At 43.5% G+C, this 18,575-nt stretch overlaps 1 protein-coding gene across 1 annotated transcript in view; it reads left to right on the forward strand.

Moving 5' to 3' along the window:
• ITPK1 (inositol-tetrakisphosphate 1-kinase) overlaps nucleotides 1–18,575 on the forward strand; it is a 153,543-nt gene that overhangs the window by 123,662 nt on the left and 11,306 nt on the right. The window contains exons 5-6 of the mRNA XM_059819511.1: nucleotides 12,483–12,581; nucleotides 14,484–14,524. Coding sequence (XP_059675494.1) covers nucleotides 12,483–12,581; nucleotides 14,484–14,524 — 140 coding nt within the window. The remainder of the gene's footprint in view (nucleotides 1–12,482; nucleotides 12,582–14,483; nucleotides 14,525–18,575) is intronic.

The raw sequence follows: 18,575 nt of genomic DNA on the forward strand, positions 1-18,575 counted from the left end.
TAAACCAATGAAAAAAAAATGAAATACACCTCAGTACATTTGGTCCTTATGTCAACAGATGGGAACTATTTGCAGAGGCCGGTACAACTCCTCCAGCCCAATGCAGTACGAAGAGTTACACAGAAAAAAGATTCTCCTCACTGCATGAGTCCATACCAATCAGTTAGGCAAGAGCAGGAGGTGTAATCCAGGGCTAATATGTTGTTACAAGTAAAAGATTCAATTAGCAGCAGCAAGTCTGTGCTGAGGACCCGAAGATGAAACCAGAGACACACCTACAGTCAGGTGGACCAGGACAATGTTTGCACTCCCTTTTAAATGAGTAAAATTATAAGTTTATTTGGGAGCTAATCTTTGCCAAAGTGGAGAATATGATTCAGGAGACTATTTGTCCTGGCCAGTGTTACTAGATATAAACTGAGAAAATCAGCCGCAAGCTCTCTGTCCTTCCTGGGCTTTCCTTCAGGGCGTTTCTGCACATGGACATCTCCTTCACCCTTGCTGTCGTGCTTCTTTGACAGGAGATGGTAGCAGGTTCATGAATTAGGAGTCAGTTTAGTAACTGAAGCCAGAAAATTATATTTATTTCTTTGTATATTCAGACTATACAGCTCAGCATTGTTCCCTGCAAGACAGGAATGCACATTTCAGGAAAACAGGAAGATTACTTTGCAGCAACAGTTCTTGTGAAGGTAACTGTCTGACAGCAAAGGGCAGTTCATTCCACCTAGCTAGAAGTTGCATGTGTATTCAGTACTAGTAGTCTATGTTTCCCTGCAATCAGTGGGCAGAGATAGGTATGTCCAGAAGTGATTAATCTTAAACTATTGAATGTATAAGGTAAATCACCGTCCAGATGTGCCCGTTTCCACTGACTATGCTGGGACACAGCTCGCATAGACAAGTTGGCTGGAGTTAGGTGAGATGAATTCCCCCTTCCGCCACGGTTATCCATTAGCACATGGTTTCTGGGAGCCCACAGCCACACTCCAGAGGCTGCTGTCGCGGGGCGCCCGGTGTTGCCACACATGGTGCTGCCATGTGTGCTGGCATGTCACTCAGGGACTCTGCTCTGGAGGAGCAGTTCTTCCCGCTGCCTTTTAATTGCCGTCTCCCTCCTGCCCAAGTGTTACTGGAGAGATCAAATGCTGGACTTGCTGCTTTGAAGCATTGAGGTTTCCAGGGAATAAGAGGCTTCTGGTTGCTGCTAGCTGCTTGACATGCCCAGCATCAAACCAGGGACTCAGGCATCGATTGCAGCAAAGGTGATGCCAAAGACCCAGCCTCACAGCGCAAGAGAAAATAGCAATAGAAACCACTTTGTTCTGGATACTGCTAGAGGGCTGCCGTCTTAGCAGATGACATCCCTAGAAATACCAAGCTTGGACACATGCCCCTTCCAATTCAGCCGCCGCTGCCTTTTCTTCACGGTGCTAGCCAGAATCCTGATGCACAGGATTTCCTCCTTGCAGTGCGTCAGCAGTGTGGAAATATTGTCAGCTCCCTAAAACAACACAGCTTTGGGGTAGCGGGTAAGGACTGCTGGTCCTTGCCTCCCAATAGCTTCTCACAGGTGTTGCACAGTGTTTTGATCATCTGGGATCCAGTGTGGGAATGCTGTTCCCTGCAATATCTACCCAGAGTGTTTTGCAGTTGTTTAGGAAAAAAAATACACAGGGCTGTCTGAAGACTTTTTAATGGAAGAAGCTAATCCAATGTAAACAAAGTGGTGTGTGTGCATTCCTTTGCTGTAGTTGTACTAACATAATTATAACAGAAAAACATACACCGACAAAGCTTTCCCACATAGATAGGTCTTTGCTTTTTTTCTTTCTGGTGTTTAAAATACACGTACCCTGTTTGTCTCAGAAGTTGTTTCTTCTCATTGGTTTCAGAGTGGGCCCTATCCACCCCACTGCGGAAAAATCATGAAATTGTGCCAGTCCCTGTAGTAGGCAACAGCCTTGGTTGGTGGGCTGTAGTTAAGCCATCGCAAAGAAGTGCAGAGCAGAGTCCTTCAGGGCCAGAACCAGTGTTTCACCGTTACATTTTTCCTAAGTGTTTCAGGATTGTCTACAGTCTTCTCTAAGATCTTCATTTGAAAATAGAAAGTGTTTTTTAGTAAAAAAACTTGTTCATTTGGTGTTGTTCCTTCCATACCACAAAGTGCAAGCTCTGAACAATGAGCAGTGTAGAAGGTAAAAGTCCCCCATGTGTTAGAGAAGTTTGCTAACCTGTGCAAAGACAGTGTTAAGGTAGGGTGTTACCTTCTTGTTTCCCACGTTACACGTAAACTTGGGACCGACGATTATTTGCATATTTTATTGAGATGATAGTTAAGTCTCTGCTTATGTCTCTCTACCCTTTTTCAAACATATATTTGTTTCAGGCGAAACAGTTCTTTCCACTGTTGCTATTGAAATACCATGTTCTTATGTTTCATCCCTGATGCAGTAAGAAATGCATTGCATAGTTGTGTTCTGGGAAGCTGCATTACATAATGAAACTCAAATGAAACCAATGGTCACCAAGTCTCTGGAAAATCCTTTTGGCCTCACAGCACAGAGGTGGACCCGCAACATAGCTGACTGGAGATGCTCAGCCACTGGGCTTGCTGTCAGCCCTGCTCAGCGGTGCAGCAGCAACAGTATGCCTCTTCTATTATTCAGTGTTATCCCAAGATCTTGCTGTGGTTTATAGATCTGCATGTAATCTCTTGCACTTCATTTTTTGTTCCCATACATGTGAGCTGGTAAAGTAATACAAGGCAGGTAGTTATTCATGTTTCCCCTGTCGTTGTTGGCGTGGTCTGAACAGGAGTGGAAAACCCTGTTCCTCCCTGGCTCGAGCTGGGGCACAGCTGCTGCAGGAGTCTTGCTGTACTATGGAGGCTTGATCTGGGCATCAGCTGATACTGTCAGAGCCCCTTCCAGCATGTCCCTGAGATGCCTCTCTACCTCGGAGGCAGTTTTGTCACTATTTTTCACTCCTTGTGGGCTGCTGCTTTGCTTCTGACCCAGCACGTATAGATTGGAAGTGGTATTTACTGAAAGCGTGGGACATGCATTGTGTAGTCTCTCCCAGGATTTAGCTTCTGAAAGCTCATTAAACGGATCTGGTTAAGGGCCATCAACCCTCTTAGATTAGAGCTATAAAGAGCTTCAGAAGACCCTACTCTTCTGGGTACTCTAATGTCTGCAAATGAACTCTGTCATGGACAAGAAAAAGCTGCCTGTGTCAAGTCAGTCATCATGCCCCCTGCCATAAATATACTCACTGGTGTTTATATTAGACAATGTACTCTGTAAGACACGGAGCGACTGACTCTTCAACTGAGCAGGAGTAACTCACCGCATGTAGAGTTACATGCAAATAAAATCAGTAAGGAGTTCAGCATTGGGCCTTCAAGGCTCACCTTAGATTCCTGGGTATGATTAGCATCCCGCTGCATGGAGCAAACTGGTGCTTTGCTGTGAATTTCTCATGTGCGTTAGTTGGTTGTGAGGAACCTTGGTGCTACATTACCTGTTAAAGCGTATGAGGGCCCTGGCGCTCACGCCTTTCCTTCAAGCTCCAACACATAGTGTGTAACAATATATTTGCATCAAATCTGGTGCTCCCTGGCCATTTTCAAGCTGTGTGTGTTTGTACAGGCAGGTGCAGACCACTGTCTGTTGCTCTCACCCACCATCTAGGCCAGGGGGATGCAAACCAGCATCCCCTCGGCTCCAGTCCTGGAGGTGTGTAGTTTGCAGATAGGAATTTAGCTTGGAAATTGTTTTGTACTAGTCTAAGTTGTTTCTTAGCTCGGCATGTGGGAGAGGAAACATGAAATAAGCTGCATTTGGACCATTAGATACCTTTTGTATTTCAAAGGAAGAAGTTGTATTTGGCTCTTGGTTCTAGGCCTCATTTATCATTCTGTGTACGAGGGTAGTCCATGTTGGTAAGACTACTAAAATCAGAGAGTTCTGCTGCTTCAGAATGGTAATTCTAATTATCATTCCTGTATCCAACATACATGGGTAAGCATGTGAAACACCAGATACTAATTACTGTTTAGAGACAGTTAGGTTGGCTTTAATCAGGGTTCAGGTATTCACACTGAACCTGACATTTGCATTTTAATATAGAGCAGACACACAGAGCATTGTCTCTCTTCTGGAAATGCCTTTGGGGTTTCACAGATATCAATACTTTCAATGCTAGGGTTCTGAGTAGAATATTATTGGGGGAAAAATGCAGATAAACTCTTCTTGGAGCTTGCCAAACAATCCCTTTCATTTTTTCCCTTGATGAGGAAAATGGCTTTCATTCTTCCTGTAACATTGGAAATACTCCAGCCTGTAAAATGATTCCCCAAGTTTTGGTACAGCGTCAGTGCTCTAAGGAATAAATGTTACCATTTCCACAAAAGCTGTTCTAGCAGGTTTTCTCCACCTTTCATCATTACTTATCAGAGGGTTTTGCCTAATATTCTTTACACAGTCTAAGAAGCACCAGAAGGTTTATTTCCTTCCCCTGGAAAGCTGGTCCATTTGCCTCCCTTTTTCTGTGGTCAGGCGTGCCAGAGTGCCTCCTTCAGAGCCTTTGCATGTGATGCTACTGAGAAACCTGAAAAACAGCAGAGGAGGATGAATTGTAGTTGGTAGATAGTCCAGTCTCTTGGGTAATCCTGTCGAACTGCAGGAAATAGGCTTTAGTTTTTGTGTACAGTAAGTGTATAAACATAGCCAAAATACTGCATTTTTCAAATGCCTAAAGTCATGTGTTTTAATAATTGAGGCAGGGAGTGGGGAGGAGTTGTGCTTGTTTTTTAAATCCAACTACAAAGCTTCCTGTCCCTTGCATTTGCAAGGTGGTGGTGACTGCTCTTACCTGCAGAAAAATGAGGCTGTTTGATAGTGAACGCACATGTCCCAGCCTTTACTCTGTCTGTTGAATGAGATCATCTTTCACCTCTTAACTTGTTACATTTCCGTGAGCTCGGTTTATCGGGCTGTGTCAATGAGCGTGTTTCACCACAGGTCTATTTTAACTGAAGGCATGTCTGTAGCTGTACTCCTCTACTGCCAAGTACCCATGAGGCTTACACCACGAATAAGCCGAATGCTTGTTTGCAAAATCTGCCTCTTTGAACCAGAGCACCCGAGAGATGACGTGAATTCCTTTCTTGGGAATCGGAAAGGACCATTCTGCTCGCTGAGGAAAGTGGGCATAAGATGAAAGTCTAGATCTAAAAGGTAAGGGAGGATCTTGTACAGACCGTAGCTTTGTGAAATGGTTCTCTGAAGAAGAGTTCAGCGGGGGGAAAAAACCCATCAGGTTGGCTTTACTTTGACGTTCACCTTTATTTCCTCGTTAACTTTTATCATTTCTCTCTAATCTAAGCTGAATTCATCATGTTCAAAAAACTTAATTAGCACTCCTAAATTGCATGGAAATGGCAAGCTCTTGAGAATTTTTTGAGTAGGTTTTGTTTATATTCAACTGTGAGATTTCCTCACTCGCTGCCCAGATGCTTCAAAATCACTACTTTATTAGAACTGAAGACTGTTGCTCTGCAGATGTTCCATTTAACATAGATATTCCGTGCACAATTCCTTGTATGTCAAGCTAGGGTAAGGTTAAAATCGTGCCCTCAAAGTTGAGTCTGCTCTGCCCTCTTGTGTCTCGGGAATGTGCTGCCAAATGGTCCCCAAATACAGCTGCTTTAACACGAGAACTGGAATTTTCCCCCCACAGACTTAAAAGAAAGATGCAAACACATGGATATTCAGTTATGGGTTGATTTTTCAGTGATGAGTACAGATCGACATACATTTGAATTAAAACTGTTCTGCCAATATTCCTCATGAACACACGTGTCTGAGGGGAAGGGAAAACAACTTGAGAGTATTTTTAATACAGTTCACAAGTGCTGGAATAAATCTGATTGAACAGTCTGTAAAGTTGTGGGGTTTATGAATAAGGTTGTGGGGTTTATGAAGCTTCAACTGAAAAATTACCTACTAAAGTAGGAGTGAGGAAGGGGTGCTTCCAGATTATAGAGACTGGGTTGCTGCAAATTTGTGGGTTGGCTTAGCTTGTCTGACTCCAACTTTTGACCTTAGCAGAAGTAACAGTCCAAAGCTATGATAAGTTTACAGTGATTAAAGGGATTCTGAAGGGCAAAAAAACCCAGTCATGTAGTGATTTAAATTAAGATAATTTCAAGATAAGGTTCAGCTGCATGTTAAAAAAAGAACCTGCCAACTTCTCTGTGTGGTTGCTTGTTTTTTTGGTTGAAAATGACCTTAGGATGCAGGGGTGAGCTGGAAGTTCAGATTTCCTCCCCCTATTGTATTAAGAGAAGGAGACATTGCCCTGGTTGTGCATCCTTTTTATCCCCCCAGGAGCAGAGTGGAGCAGTTCAAGCTGGTGGTAGCTACAGTGAAGCACAGTTTACTGAAAATGTGTTTAGTTTTAAAGGGGCTTAAGCATTTTCAAATCACAGAGCCAACTAGAAGTGGCTTTTCTCAACAAAGTAGGAAGTTTAGAGTTTGATACTGTCTCCTGTAAATGTTTCAGATAGCTTAAGGCTTAACATTTGCTCCATGACCTGAGCCAGTCCTGATTTTGGCACGGATGTTTTTCTCCTTATCTTAATGGGTGTTTACAGCAGAGACCACCACTTCTCAGGAGCAGCTTTGTCATTTCTCTGCATAGAGCATTGTGCGATACGGAGGTTGTGCACCCTGTTTCTTCAGAAATAATCCTGGCAGCCTTTCCAGCCACAGAGAGCAACTCAGGCATAAGCTGTGCTCTGTTTGTAATTGCTAAGCAGAATTAGGGGAACACACACTCATGTGCTTTGGGCCAAGTCTGTTGCACACCCAGAGGACTCCACGCCGCCTCTTGTGCTCCTTTGACAAACTGTGTCCTCCCTCCACCTGTTTCAGAAATTCACTTCTTTCACCTTTCCCTTCTCCTCAGCATGCCCCTCATTTGGTGCTCCTGTTACCTTCTGTATGTAAACAGAGAAGAAGATGCTGCTAACGAGACAGTACTGAGCCTGGTCAGAAAATAGGATATTCTTGAGTAAACACTCCTTTTGTTTTATGTTTTTCCAGTCTTTTTCCTGAAACCATCCTTAAACCAGCTTCATAAAGCTCCCCCTCACCAAGGGGAGGCAAAGCCTTCTCCCCACTTCGCAAATGGGAACGTAGAGATAGTACGTGTTTGGTGATTTAGTCATGGTCTTGTGGCAAGAGGTGCTGTGAATAAATACTTGTTCTTCAGCCTGTCTGCTCTGCTTCCTGTTCCCTAGATTAGGTAGTGAAGGATGGCGAATTACTAGGTAGGGAGACATGGTGAGAGTGTGAATCTGAAGTTTAATGGGCAGTGGCCTCCTCGGGGTTTTTTTTCCTAGCCACAGGTTTTGAGCTGTCCTCACAGAAAATCTCTGACCATGAACTCTGTTTTTAAACTCCATTTCTGAAGACAAAGAAATGCAATTTGCTGATCTATGAATGCAGAGCATTGGGTCTGCGATTTATTATTTGTTATCTTATTTCTCCAAAATCGTAAGGACCAAAGAAATCTGAATAGGAAATTATTTTATGGTTCACCTGTTCTTATGGTTTATTTTTTTCCCGCAGTGATCCACAGCTGCCCTCTGTGTCAGCACCTCTTACAGTGCAAGGACCACCCGCCCTTACTGAAGACCATCCAGGGACTGTCTTGTACAGCCCTGTCACAGTGGTTTCCATTTACTATCACATAAGATTTGGTTCAACTGGGAACAGACATGTATTACTCTTAGTTTTCCTATATCTATTTTGCCTACCTGCTGTATGGGAGTGTGTGTTTAGTGTTGGGTTTCTCATGCCTTCTTCCTTTTGCGGGTTTGGGTATTTTATAACTGTTTGGCAGTCTGTGTGCAGGCCACCAGTGGTGCACAGGCCCTGGGTAGACGAGCACTGCTCAATATCTTTTACTAAAGCAAGTCCCAAGCATAAAGATTGCCACCAATTCTCACTGCCAGAAAACTTTTTTTCCCCAGCCAGTATTTAGTCTGCATCTTCCCCATCTTCACATCCCACTGCTCCTGTTGTTATTGTTGAACTTCATTTGGAATAATCCCCTCCTTGGCACCAACTCCCTGGTTTGAGTACTCTTTCACCTCTCTGTTGTTGGTTAGCTGTGTTATTCATCCTGTAAACTGGCCTTCATCAGTCATGTTTTCCACCTTCATAATAACGTTGTTGCTCCATGGGAATGGAGCAGTGCTCTGACAAAGCTCACCCCAGACATGCCAGAGCTGACTGCCCTGACACTGTGGAGGGAGGTGATTGCTGCCTGTCACCCGCAACCTATTAGTGCCAGCTTCCCTGCTGTCTTCAGAGGTCCCACTGCAAATGCTCCCCCTGCGTTTGCAATGAATGTGATCCCAGCCGTGATCTCCATTTAAAGGTGATGGAGGGATAAAGTATAGGTAGCAGTGGGAGAACAGAAATGGCAGCTGAAAAAAAGACCGCTATAGAGAAGAAATGGGGATGGGGTGAGAAAAAGATGCAAAAGGTAAAAAAAGAGGAGAGAAGGAGCTCCCTATGAGATCAGATAATCTTGCAGAAAAGGAAGAATAATTTAAGGAAAACATAGAAAGCAGACACCACAAAGTTTGTGCCAAGGCATACAATAAAAATTAGGACAAAGACTGGGGAGGAACACAGTGACAGCATTTTGACTTTTAAATTTAATTATGATGTGTTGTTTCTAACAACAAAAATGGTACACATACTTTTGATACTTGTCTGAAGTGAGAGCTGAACCCTCTCCTGATCTGAATAGTCTTTCCTTGTTGCTGTTAAATTGGCAGTTCTGGACCTGACACGATCCACCTGGAGTCCTGGCTGTATTTCAAAGGCAGGTCTCTGAGAGACTGCTAGGCACTTGGAAAGAGAAATACCACTCTTTAAGTGTGCCCTATAAGAATGTACAGCCTTTTCTATCACAGCAGTCCTTTGACTTATGGAGAGATTTTTTTCTGCTGTTATCTTCGGTTCAGTAAAGTCTGCATGAAGATAGGGTTGATAATTATGGTTATCTGTTTATCGTGTGATTCAATGTATGTACCCAAAAGGAGAGAGGAAGTGCCTGAGTTTTGTTTTCGGTTCCCGAGTGGAAAGCATAGAAATTGCATTTGTAATAATGTCTTGGGAACGAAGGGCGCTTGTACATAGCGACGGATGGAAGATGAGGCAGTCTTTTCCAAACTTGCCTTTTTAGAAGTCGTCTCTTCCAGTCAGCAGCATCCCAATGCACAGCTGAGAGCTGAGTACCAATGGTAGGAGAGCGACAGTGTCGGCTCCTTGCGTGGGTTCAAGGTTGTATCAGCTCTGTGTCCTGACCCACATACAGAGTTACTTCTGCTAGCGGTGCATGGCTAATGCAGCTCAGAGCGAGGCATGCTGTAGCTGTGGCCTCATACTTTAATAGTTCTCAGACTGCTTTTATAGAAGTGCTTCATCCTCACTAGGGCTCTCTGATGCAAATGAGAATATTGCTTGGTTTTAGACTGGAGGGTTAGGCTGTAGTGTCAATACCAAGGGTCAGCAGTGGGGCCAGACTCATGTTGCCCATTCTGACCTCTAGACTGTTATGTTTATTTGTTTTTATATTTTTATTGTCCTTTTTGGCAATGGTTTCCCATGGTGACCTATCACTACTGGTTTTCGAAGAAGCAGTGACAATGGCCAAGGGTCCAGTGCCTTACCACCTCTCAGTAAGATCTTGCTAAAGCAGAAGGAGAGGGGAGGGTTCAATGTACCACTGGGTGTTCATTTGCACTTTGTGGATTGTATGGTGTAGTTCCATGCTGATATAAAACAGTATTGAGATTCACCCTCAGCCATTGAATTAGGTCTGTCCTGGACCTCAGTGCAGAGAAGGTGTGCTGAGACTGCTGTCACTCTGATAGCAGGAGCTTTGTGATGAGAGACAGCTTTAGCTTGTGTTTGCCACCTTGGGAAGGAGGAAAGGATCATCACTGGCAGCTGGAGGACTTTTTAAACCTACAGCTACCTTCAGAATTGCAGTGTGTGCAGTTATTCAGAGCAGCAGCTCTCTACCTGTAGGCCCTACTGAAATCTTGTGTTGAGCAAGGGTTTGTTTGTCCTCAGGTCTGGCTGTGAATTAATGGTCTGGTTTAGAGGCTTCAGTGGGCTAGAATTGCCTTCTTGGTGGAGAAAACGCCAGTGCTGTGCAAAGTCAGGAGGAGCATTTTGAGATGCTAAGAGTCTTCTCTGTTACTTCTTGTTGATCCAGGTGGTCTTTTCTAAGTACAAAGTCAAAGAAATTACTGTTTGCCCTTTCCTTCATCTCCCCATGCAAGTATCATGTAATCGGCAGGAGCGCTGAATCCTCTCTGTCTCCCATTCCTGTTTGCATGGGAGAGAAATGGAGGGAAGTGACATGGAACCATATGTTCCTCTGCATCTGCACTCTGAAGGCAAAGTTATTTGTAAGCCTTAAAAGCATATGGGTGGGAGACCTGCCGAGCCAAAGTTGTTCCCAAGTATCTGTAAACTAAATCTGATTCCTTAAATTCATCCAACTAAGGAACTTTCGCTCTGGCAAAGGCTTGTAAATATTACAGTACCTGTCACTTTTGGATGCCACTTTCTGTTTTCGTAGCAGCAAACTGAAAGCTTTGAAGTCTGGGATGTTTTGTTTAGCTTAGTAGAGGTTGACCTCAAAGCATCAGTCTTTCTGCTCCTTTTAGGTTGTATGAAAATAGTCTTTTCTTTTTGCAGAAAACTTCTTGTAGCAACATTGCTAATGGCTGGAGTTCTCAGATATTCTCGGAACATTGAAGCATGTATTGAGATATGTGTACCAAAATATAGAGCGTTTTGCCTCTCTGTTATTTTCAGTGATGCAGTTTTCTCTTCTGTGTGAGGGAATATGCATAAACATATACTTGCAAAGAAGTGAAAAGCATTAATCTAAACAATGCTTATAAAGTGGTTTCTGGATGCATGGCTCTTTCAGAGTACCTAGCTAGTTTTGCTGGGGTTTGAGTTTACATGTACTTGCCAATTTCTGCACCATCTGCGCAGCATAGCTTCCACCTATTCAGATTCTCTGTGCTCACTGGGATAGATGTGGATGGTAATAAAAGTCATGTTTTGCTTATTTTCAAGACAAGTTGATGACTTGAGTTTGACAGACACAGTTGCTCCCATCATCTGTGCTGGTCTTCAGTTGCTTCTTGGAGGAAGGTGTCACGCTGTTTCTCTTGAAATAAGTCTTAGAAGGAAGTTTTGGCAGACCCATTCTGAATTGCAGTTCAGTACTGCGCAGCTAACTTGAGTTATAACTCATTTGTGACTCCAAAGTTAACCTGGCCATAGCTAAAACTCCATGGAGGCAGTACTTTTAAGACTGTGCTCACTGAGGAGTTAAGTTGGATAGTTTCTTTTACTTGGATGATGTTCTTGCTTTGACTTTGTCAATGTGTGCACAGCTTTTGTCTGAAAGTCTTTGGGCCCGCTGACCTGTCCCAGAGCGGTGACTGAAGCCAAGGTTCTCTTTGCACTTGAAATTGCAACCCAGCCCTCTTGAGCAGAGGAGATTTATGCTCAAGTACTTTGAGTCCTACAGTGCTTTCCCCCTTCCCTGCTGCATTTCTAAAGGAATCAAAGTTCTACAGTGAACAGGACATGAACCTTAGAGCAATTCAACCTACTGAGTCACTAAGAGGGTTGGGTTTTGACTCCAGCCTTCCTGCAACCCCATATGAACAAGCACAACATCAGTAGAAACACCCTGGAGCAGACCTACTCTGTTAAATTTTACTGTGGTTTCCCATATTTTTTCTCTTTAACCAAAGTCCACTGAGCAGTCTTGCCAAGGTGTCTCAGTGTCTCAGAGGTGCTCTGACTGGCTTTACCAGACCAAATGAGCACTGCTTTCATGGCAGAGAGGTCCCAATGGACAGTGGGATGTATTACATGGCTGGCACCATGGCTGAAGTAAATCTACACTGGAATCTTCCGCCTGAGGGGCCCTACAGTAATGATGGCTTTGTGAGACTGCCTGCTCCAGCCATACTTCCTGACCATTCAGGTTTTTGTAAAATGCTTTAGAAAATTACGCTTGAAGGCATAATGTTAAAAGCTAAGATCCCAATTGCTTTTCACCTCAGTGGCTAAGTCTTGTGCATATTCCTAAGCAGGTGATCATTTTTGCTGCCTAACTGTGAAAATATGGGCTTTATATTTCCATTTAGATATCTGAAAATTGGGCCTTTCATCTTCTGAAATGTTTCCAGAAACCGAAATTCAGGCCTGGCTGATAATCTTTCCAGTGCTTTAATATCAACTGTTAAAGTAAAGCTGACTATGAAGAAGCAGTTAGTATGGAGAGAGCTGGTAGTGATGCAGCTGAGAAGCTAAACCCCCTCATCTCCATTTGAGTCTTTTTTTTTTGTCTTGCAGATGAGAGGATCTGTTCACCACCCTTTATGGAGCTGACAAGTGCCTGTGGAGAAGATACCTTGCAGCTTATAGAGAAGAATGGACTGGCATTCCCGTTCAGTATGTACATGGTCTTTTCCTTGGTGCTTCTAGTAGGTTCTAAGTATTGCATATGCACCCCCCAAGACGTAGCCAACACTGTAGGAGTATGGGTTTTATTGCCAAAGTGTCAGGCATGTTAAAACCTTCCTGAAAAAAGTGCTCTGAAGCAGTCTGCTTGGAATGTGGAGCAAAACACCTACCTATCAGCTTTTATTTTGTCTTTTATTGATGTTCCTGCCTTTAAACACCTCGCTACAGTAAACATGCGTTCCTGGGAAAGGCTAATAGCTCTAACAAAGTTAGCCTCTTGCCCTGAACTTGTGCAAGAAGTTTCTCCTGCCAGCTGCATTCATGACTTTTCCTGAGAAAATCACTGCCTTGCTGACTGTCCCCATTTTTTCACCCACCCCTCCCTTTCCCTGGTCCGGGCTACAATCTACAAAGGGTAGAAGAAAGCATGTAAAAAGTACCATAGATAGCAGGCTCCAAGGGCCCACAGCCTCAAACAGCTGCTATGGGATGTTTGTGCTTTGTAGGAAGCTTTGTAGGGGGGCTTGTGCTTTAATTTGTTCCTTTATTTGATTCCTTGCAGTTTAAAGTGAACAGAATTGTTTAGTTGGTGTTTGTTCCCTTGGTGCTTGCCTCATCTGTAAGGTTCAGAGGTAAAGTCACATGGAAAAAGCATGTTTTGCCCTCCCTGGCATCGCTGTCCCCAGTGAGGCAGGTCTCCTGAAGCTAGATTGTGAAGCAGTAATTTTTATGAATGGCTTTGACCCCCCTTCCTCACACATGCACATTGTGTTCTCAATACAGGCTAGCTACTGCTCAGTAGTCAGCAGCATAGCCCATATATTCAGAAGGCCTCAATCAACCCCTCTAAATGCTGATGAAATTAAAAAATAACATTGAAAATCAATATAACATGGTATTGTGGGAGTGCTTTTTCTGTCTCCTCTCTCTCTCTTTTTTTTTTTAAATAAAAAAATGCTCCTGCTCTCCAGAGCATGTGTCTATGAGACATCATATACTACTTTCCAAAATTCCGAGTTACCAACTTATTTTGGACTCTAGTGCAGGTCATCTGCCTTTCATAGCTGCCTGTCCTCTTGCCTGGCAATTTGACTCTTCCAACAACCCCCAAAGAAGTCTTGTCTTATCCACCCCCTCACTACTTGCAAGTTTTCATCTCCTCTGCTTAACATATAAATAACATCGGCTCTAGTCATCATGTAGGTCCCAGGGTCTCCAGCTCTTTCTCTGGTTTCATAATAGCAGGAGCATGTTGTTTCTTTCCTCTTACTGGTTTTAGGATGGAGGTGAGAACCAGGATATACAGAGCAGATAAGGAATATGAAGGAGAAGGAACAACTGCTGGGCTCTTTCTACTTTTTTTGTCCCCTATATGGTTGCCTGTGAAAAATACGTTGTATCTTAGTTTGGTTCAGCCTATTTGGTTTCCTGCTATTCCCCAGAAACAGGGAGGTAGGAAAAGAAGTTGGCTTCCACTGTGTCCCAGCTCCTGTGTTTTCAGAACAGTGGTGTTTTGCATTACCTGTAAATTAGCTCCAGCCTCTGGCAAAATCACACATTTGTGAAGATGCCCTCTGAGTAGGCAAGATGGCACTACCAGTACTGGTACTAACTTCTTAGCTGATGCTTTGCACCTCTGACCAGTCCTAATAATGACCTCTGCTTACACCTTAGTTACAGGGAGGAGTTGACAGAGTAGGGCTGGGAGCAAGCCAAGTTTTGCAGTGATTGAGGATACTGTTCAAGCAGAGACTATCTCTAGCATCTGGTACAGTCAATGCCTTTGTCTGGTGAACTGTAGTGTTTGCACGTGTGGGTGAGAGTGGATTTATAAGGGTTTTATGTGTACTCTTTCAGTGGTGCATTGTTTTTTCTTTTTTATTTACCCAGTTTGTAAAACCAGAGTGGCCCATGGAACCAACTCTCATGAGGTGAGTTAAAAAACTTTTGCAGTGTTATCCCCCTGCCTCCAGTCCTCCCGTGGTGGTTTGGCTGTTACTTTCTGATCCTGTAGTAAGCAGAACGAGGTCTATGCCCAACGACTTCCTTCCCCCACCTCTCCCTTGTGTTTAATTACACCATTATTTTTTCCAGATTTATCTGAAATAAAGTTAAATATAACTTTAACCTCTTGACATGGAAGTTCTTTCTAGCAGTTTCTAGCTTCTATCATCTAGTTGCTTCTAGCTGTTTGTAGGCTCTACTCAGCTCTGTCTGCAAGGAATCTCCTTCAGCCTCTCCTTTGGTGAGAGGTTACACTAAGTGATGTTTCTGCCCCACCACGTTTCTCTTACAACATGTATGTAGTACAGGTGAGATATGGTTTTGTGCTGCAGATGAAGCAGAAGTATGAGTGAAGGCCAGCTGGTTCCTGTCCTTGAGGGGAAGGGAATAGCAAATAGAAACAGTTTCTAGGCATGTTCAGTTGTACTAACATGGCTGGAGCTGTGGGAAGAACAGGGCTGGTAGAACTCTCTGCTTTCCCTCCTTCCCGTAAGGCAATTGCAATTAAAATGGTTGTGTATTCCTGGAAGGAGTGCATTCCCTATGAGCCTAGCTAACTCTAAATTTAGGCGAGCGGAGTCCTGTTTTAATTCTTTTCCATTTGTGCTTCCTGCCTTCCTGCTTACCACAGCTCAGTTTTGAGAATCCAGCCCTCGCTGCTGGCTCTCGTAACGCTTGGCTTCCTTGTTAACGACGTGGTCATCGGTCCAGGTTTCCCAGCTGCTCCTGAAACGTGCAGTATGTTGCTGCAGCATCTCATGAGAGCTGAAGGCCCTGAAGTAAAATGTAAATCTAGATGAGCAGAATGCCTACAGCTGAAATCTTGAATGACCAGCACTTCCTTTTGAAAATGCAGCTAGTTTTTTCATGCAGGCCTTAGCTTCGATCGTTTTACAAGCATGACAGACAGTCCTGTTAGTTTGCTGGAGCAGCTGCTGTAAATTTTGCTATCATTCCTGAGAACACTTAGGGACTGGGTTGTGAATTAATTTAAGGCTCCACCTTCCCTGTTAATTTTTCTGTGGCAGGTTCCTCTGCAACTGCAACCTGAAATGCATGAACTTCTTAGTGCTTGTTCAGTCAGACTTGGACTTCATTTCCCTGGTGAACTTTCTTTGCTGTTCTTTCATACAGTGCAGACATACCTCAGCCTCCTGCCAGAATTCCATTTTCTGAGCAAAAATGATACGAAAATACAGTTGTAGGCTGCACTTTATCACAGGAACTCATGACTAGAGCCTAGGAGGACTCCTGGAAAAAGGCCTAAAGTCTTGCGTCGTACTTCACATAGTTACAAGTAGTAGTCACTTTTGGAGTTGCTGTGTTTTCAGGAGTGATCCAGAAGTGTATTTATGATCAGAGAGGAACTGTCTTGTAATTGCTATTTTATGGTCAATAATCACAAGGGGAGCGTAGAATAAATGCTTACAGTACAGTCTGTCTAAAAGATGGAACAAAGGTCTAGAAGCGAGAAATTGTTGCCTGTTTTATTAATGACTCCTTCTTTGGATTTTGGTAAATTGCTTCATTTTCTGTAGAGATATTCCCACTGCAGAGCTGACACTGGAACTAGAACCCAGCCTGGCCAGAAACCTGCTTTTCTTCACAAGATGACTATTCAGAAAGTTCAAGTACTGGCTAACAGGGACAGCTGAAGGTGCAGGCTTGAATTTGGGTTTGGTGCCAGCCAAGGCTGGGCAGACTCTGCATTTTGCTGTGAAAACACAAGCTAGTTAATCCAAGGTGCTGTTAGTTAGTCTTCTTGCGATGTCCCACAGTTCCACATGGCCTCTGCAGTAGAAGTTGCATTGGCCACCTCAGCACTTGAACGCCACTTTGCCAGCACTGTTTGTTAGACTTGAACAGAGGTGGTGCCTGAAGGTTGTCCTTCCTGGCTGCCAGCAGGTCAGAACAGAACTGACCTTTGCTAGAGCTGCCTTGAGACATCACTGAGACCCATAACCTGAAGAAATGTGTCCAGAATGACTTTTTCTAAATGTTGAGCAGACAGGAATGAAAAGGCAGAGAATCACTGTGTTTTTTGAGACTGAATTCCTTAAGGACATTGTCAGTAAAAATTCTTCATGCCAAATGTTTTGTTTTGCCTTCAAAAGAGCTTTGCATTTATAATGAGGAATGCTGTTTGGAAATTATCATATAAAGTATTGTTCCCATGTTACTGCCAGACACAGCAGGTCTGTGCTAGATGACAAAGAGCTTGTGCACCCTGCACGCGAATTCTTGGAGCTGTATTCATGCATGCTAAATACCATGAGACATTGCAGTGAACCAGCATAACGCAACACCATGGGAGTTACATGGGTTGTGTGCTAGTCCGTGGGGCTGTTGGCACAGAGCTTTGCAGAGCAGCGGTTTCACATGGTTTCCAGTAGCCTGGGTCAGTTCTGTGCCAAGAAGATAAACTCACTGGCTTTCCACGCTTCTAAAATAGGATGATAAGTACCTGCTCATCTTATGAAAGAGTGGCTTGTGGGGATTAATTAACTAATATTTGCAGAGAGCACTTGAAGGATAGGAGCATCATAGTTTTTGCCAGTATGATATTGTAGATATTATAAAGTCAACAGTCTACACAGGAGGAGGAAGAGAGCAGCGTTTCTTGCCACCAGTGAGAGACAAAATGAGGTATGATGTTGTTGCTGTGAATCATCTTGATGGACTATTCTGCTGGTTAGAGTAGGTTTCTGGCACAGGTTATTACCACTCACAAATTCAGTCTGTGCTGTCAGATAGATAGCATCTGGTATAATAGAGACACAGTAAGAATATCAGCTGCAAGTAGGTATTGAATGCACACATTGACTTGAATTCAGAAAATGTTAATCTACTGAGTCATTGTTCATGCGTGCAGACAATTATGTGATCTAATGTGGTCTACCAGATAAGGAGGAATAAGGTCAAAAATGTGCTTAGACTTTTAACTATGAATACGTAATCACTACATTATTTACCATGGTTATGTTTTTGAACAACAAAACCTATTATATTTACTATTTTTATTACAGGAACAAACTAAGATGTTAGTAAGAATTCAGTCTGAAAGTACAGTGCACATCGAATGAGTAGCTGATCATATATAATATATGAGAGAGAGCACAAAGTGGTAAAGTTTCTTTGTAAAACCCTTCCAGTGACCCTGACTTCACTAAGATACAGCTAATCTCAGAAAGCACAAAAACTGACAGGAAGCGTATGGACAGAGAGAGCAAGCAGTATAACTCATCTGCACCATGCTGAGGCAGAAAGCTGTAATTTTATTCTGTATATTGCTGTGGAGTCACTGTGGGACCCACAGGAATTTTCTTAGCCTCTCTGGACTGTCTTACATCCCAAGTGAAACACTAGGCCCAAGGAGGCCAGTGAGAAAATATTAATAGGCATAAAAAAATACTTGTGTTTCAGAGCTTAGGAACTTTTCTGGCAAGTGTTGTGCATCCTGCACTGACTGAGGTAAGGCAGCAGGCTCAAGGCATGGATGGTTAGCTGTTGTGTTTGAGGCTTTTCAGAGCGGGAAGATGCTCTAACCAAAGCATCCCTGCCTGTGGGAGGGAGTTTTGCCCAAAGGAAGGGAAGGTAAAACGTATGTCAGGTTCTCTGGCCTTGAACAGTCCTTACTCGTATTGACCTGGCTGTCAGTGTGGCCTTCTGCCACCATGGATAACAAGACCCAGCATCACTGGAGTAATGAAGAGAGGTCAATATTCAGATAACTAGAGCATAGCTTTTTCAGGGCTTTGAGGATGGAGAGAAAACCTAAGTTTATACTCACTGCTGTGTAGGGGCACACTGGTATAAAGTAATTTCATCAGCCTGTGCCAAAATGATGCTTGCTGCCAGTTCTGCGTAGGAGCCATGGTAGCATCCATACTTGAACAACAAACCCGCAAAATGGGGCACCACGGTTATGATAATTTTATATGCATGTAAGCATGGTAGTGGAGGGATCGTTGGAAAGAA

This window comes from Gavia stellata, chromosome 7 (assembly GCF_030936135.1).
Source record: "Gavia stellata isolate bGavSte3 chromosome 7, bGavSte3.hap2, whole genome shotgun sequence".
Taxonomy (NCBI): Eukaryota; Metazoa; Chordata; class Aves; order Gaviiformes; family Gaviidae; genus Gavia; species Gavia stellata.